Source organism: Adiantum capillus-veneris, unplaced genomic scaffold (assembly GCF_014529385.1).
Source record: "Adiantum capillus-veneris isolate H3 unplaced genomic scaffold, ASM1452938v2 Hic_scaffold_886, whole genome shotgun sequence".
In the NCBI taxonomy this organism is placed as follows: Eukaryota; Viridiplantae; Streptophyta; class Polypodiopsida; order Polypodiales; family Pteridaceae; genus Adiantum; species Adiantum capillus-veneris.
This window is the reverse complement of record NW_028221858.1, coordinates 50,001-52,139: the sequence shown is the minus strand read 5'-3', so window position 1 is coordinate 52,139 and position 2,139 is coordinate 50,001. Positions and strand designations below refer to the sequence as shown.

The 2,139-nt window shown below is 48.6% G+C and overlaps 1 protein-coding gene across 1 annotated transcript in view; it reads left to right on the top strand.

Annotated features, from left to right (window-relative positions):
* Positions 1 to 268: 268 nt before the first annotated feature.
* Positions 269 to 2,139, top strand: part of LOC147416508 (uncharacterized) — a gene marked incomplete at its 5' end in the record, with an annotated part of 2,097 nt that continues 226 nt past the window's right edge. Inside the window, 3 exons of the mRNA XM_086508299.1 lie at positions 269 to 325; positions 1,882 to 1,968; positions 2,062 to 2,139. The exon at positions 2,062 to 2,139 is cut by the window's right edge and continues 226 nt beyond it. Of these exons, the coding sequence (XP_086364425.1) occupies positions 269 to 325; positions 1,882 to 1,968; positions 2,062 to 2,139 (222 nt within the window). The remainder of the gene's footprint in view (positions 326 to 1,881; positions 1,969 to 2,061) is intronic.

Genomic DNA, 2,139 nt, shown 5'->3' with positions numbered 1-2,139 from the left:
AGTTTTTTATTGGGTGTTTTACCCTAGTCTGTGTAGTAGTTTCTGGGAAAATTGACCAAGAAGGAGGAATCGGAGGTGGAGAATTGAGTGGCGATAAAAGTCAATGACAGGTGTGCTTTGGCAGAAGGCGGGGCTGGAAAAGGGTGCAGGATGATTGCGTGTCGGTTGCTGTTTGGGGATGCTCGACAGGAGCGATTGCAACCTTACCATGCAAACTGACCAGGCCGGGGGCAGATGGAGGGCGTTCCTCGTGTGGAAATAAGGGCAGATTGGGGACGCTGCTCACTGTAGTGTGGCGAGGAGGTTGAGCAGGAGGAACAACAAGGTATGTTTTTGTTGCCATTGACAATATGTGGGTGGGGATAATTGGAAGGGAGGATGATGAGCTGCAAGGGCGAGAGGGAGAAGAGCTGCACGGCGAGGGCAAAGCTATGGCTGCGCGAAGCTGGCCCATGTGGGTATGGCAGGGTGAGAGAGCGAGGCGTTACAGGCTTCTCTGTTCGACTATGATGGCCAGGCGGAGGGAGCCCCGGCGCGGCAGCTGGAGAGAGTGGAATGGCGATGCAGGGCGAGAGAGGGAGCGGGAGCTGCTGTGTGCGGTTGTGACGGGGAGGTGAAGAGAGCGCTGCAGGCTGCTGTGGGCGGCTGAGGTGGCGAGCCTTGGAGACTATAGTAGACTATGGAAAGTGTACGAGGTAGGGCGTATGTCCCACAGTCAAAGAGGCAAAGAAGAACGGGGAAGGGGGGGGGGGGGGATATGGTTGGATAGTTATGAAATGTTGATGCCTATGCAGGTGCAATGTTGCGACTGAAAAGTTTAGCGTGGGATGCGGCCGAAGATCGGGCCCACCCGCCTAAAATGAGGAGGAGCGCCGTAGTGAACAACCTTGGTCACACAACAAAGAAGAAGGGCCGACTGCCACTGACGAGCGAGAGAAACGCGGAAGGGATGAGAGGAAACACAAAAAAATGATGGAAGTTAGCGTCGCCGTAGCTGTAGGCAGTGCTGATATAGATATCAATCTCTTAGCTCGAGTGAAGGAGTTCTTGGTTAAAGAGACAGTAGCCGGTATTTTCTCGGTGGAGAGGGGAGGTAGCGTGTTTCACTTGCATTTTCAAATGGTTATACGTATAATGAGCAGCTATTTTCAAATGGTTATATGTATAATGAGCAGTTCCCTTATAGCTGTAAACAAAAAGTTGAAAACTTATTTGGGTTGGGATAAAGAGAATCCGTGCGGGGGAAATGTGCTTTGCTGAGCAATGAGGCAGAAGAATTTGTACACATTCGAGGGTATGATTGGGTATTGTTTGAAGGACGACGGCAAGTCCTACTTTCAGAAAGTCAAGCACAACATAACCGTGGAAGAGATGAACAAAGGCATAGAATTGTACATCTTGTATGGGGTCAACGATGCAAAGAGCCACATTTGCTTGACGCACTATAATATCTTCGATCGTGCCAAGATGTTTTGGAGGTTTTAGATGCGGCACCCATTTGGAAATGATTTCTTGGATACCTTGCACAAAGCGCAGTGGAAGGTACTACCCTTCGTTGACATGGATCACTCCGCAGCAGGCGCAAGGGATGAGTGTGAAAAAGATGAAAGATCTTTGGACCTGCATAACATTCCCATTTGCGGGCAACAATCCAAGATGTAGTGGCAATCTTTGTTGTAGATGATTTGTATCAAAATAGCCAACTGAGGTTGGATTGGTTTACATCCCGCTGGAAAGATATAGAGAGGTACATAAAATTAAGTATTCCGTTTAATTTATATTTTTTTGCACGAGTACATTTGCACATGTCTGGTTGCTTTTGGGTGTGAAAGTAAGAAGTTAACCGATATAGCCCCACAATCAAGACGCCTGTTGTGACAGGCAGCAAGTGATGGCGGGAGTGTTAGGACGAACGAGAGGCTGCTCGAGCTAGGTGATGAATACATCCTGTTGCTGCACCCAGCCAAGGTAGCAAGTGTTGTGCTGTATAGTCCACATGATGCTTAGTAATTGATTTTTTTTGCATGTCATGTTCAACATAACAATGTATATACATCGCAGGTAAGCAATGGAGCTGAGAACGAAGCGGTTGACGTCGAAGAGACGCAGACAGAGGAGTCAACGAATGGAGTGAGCGAG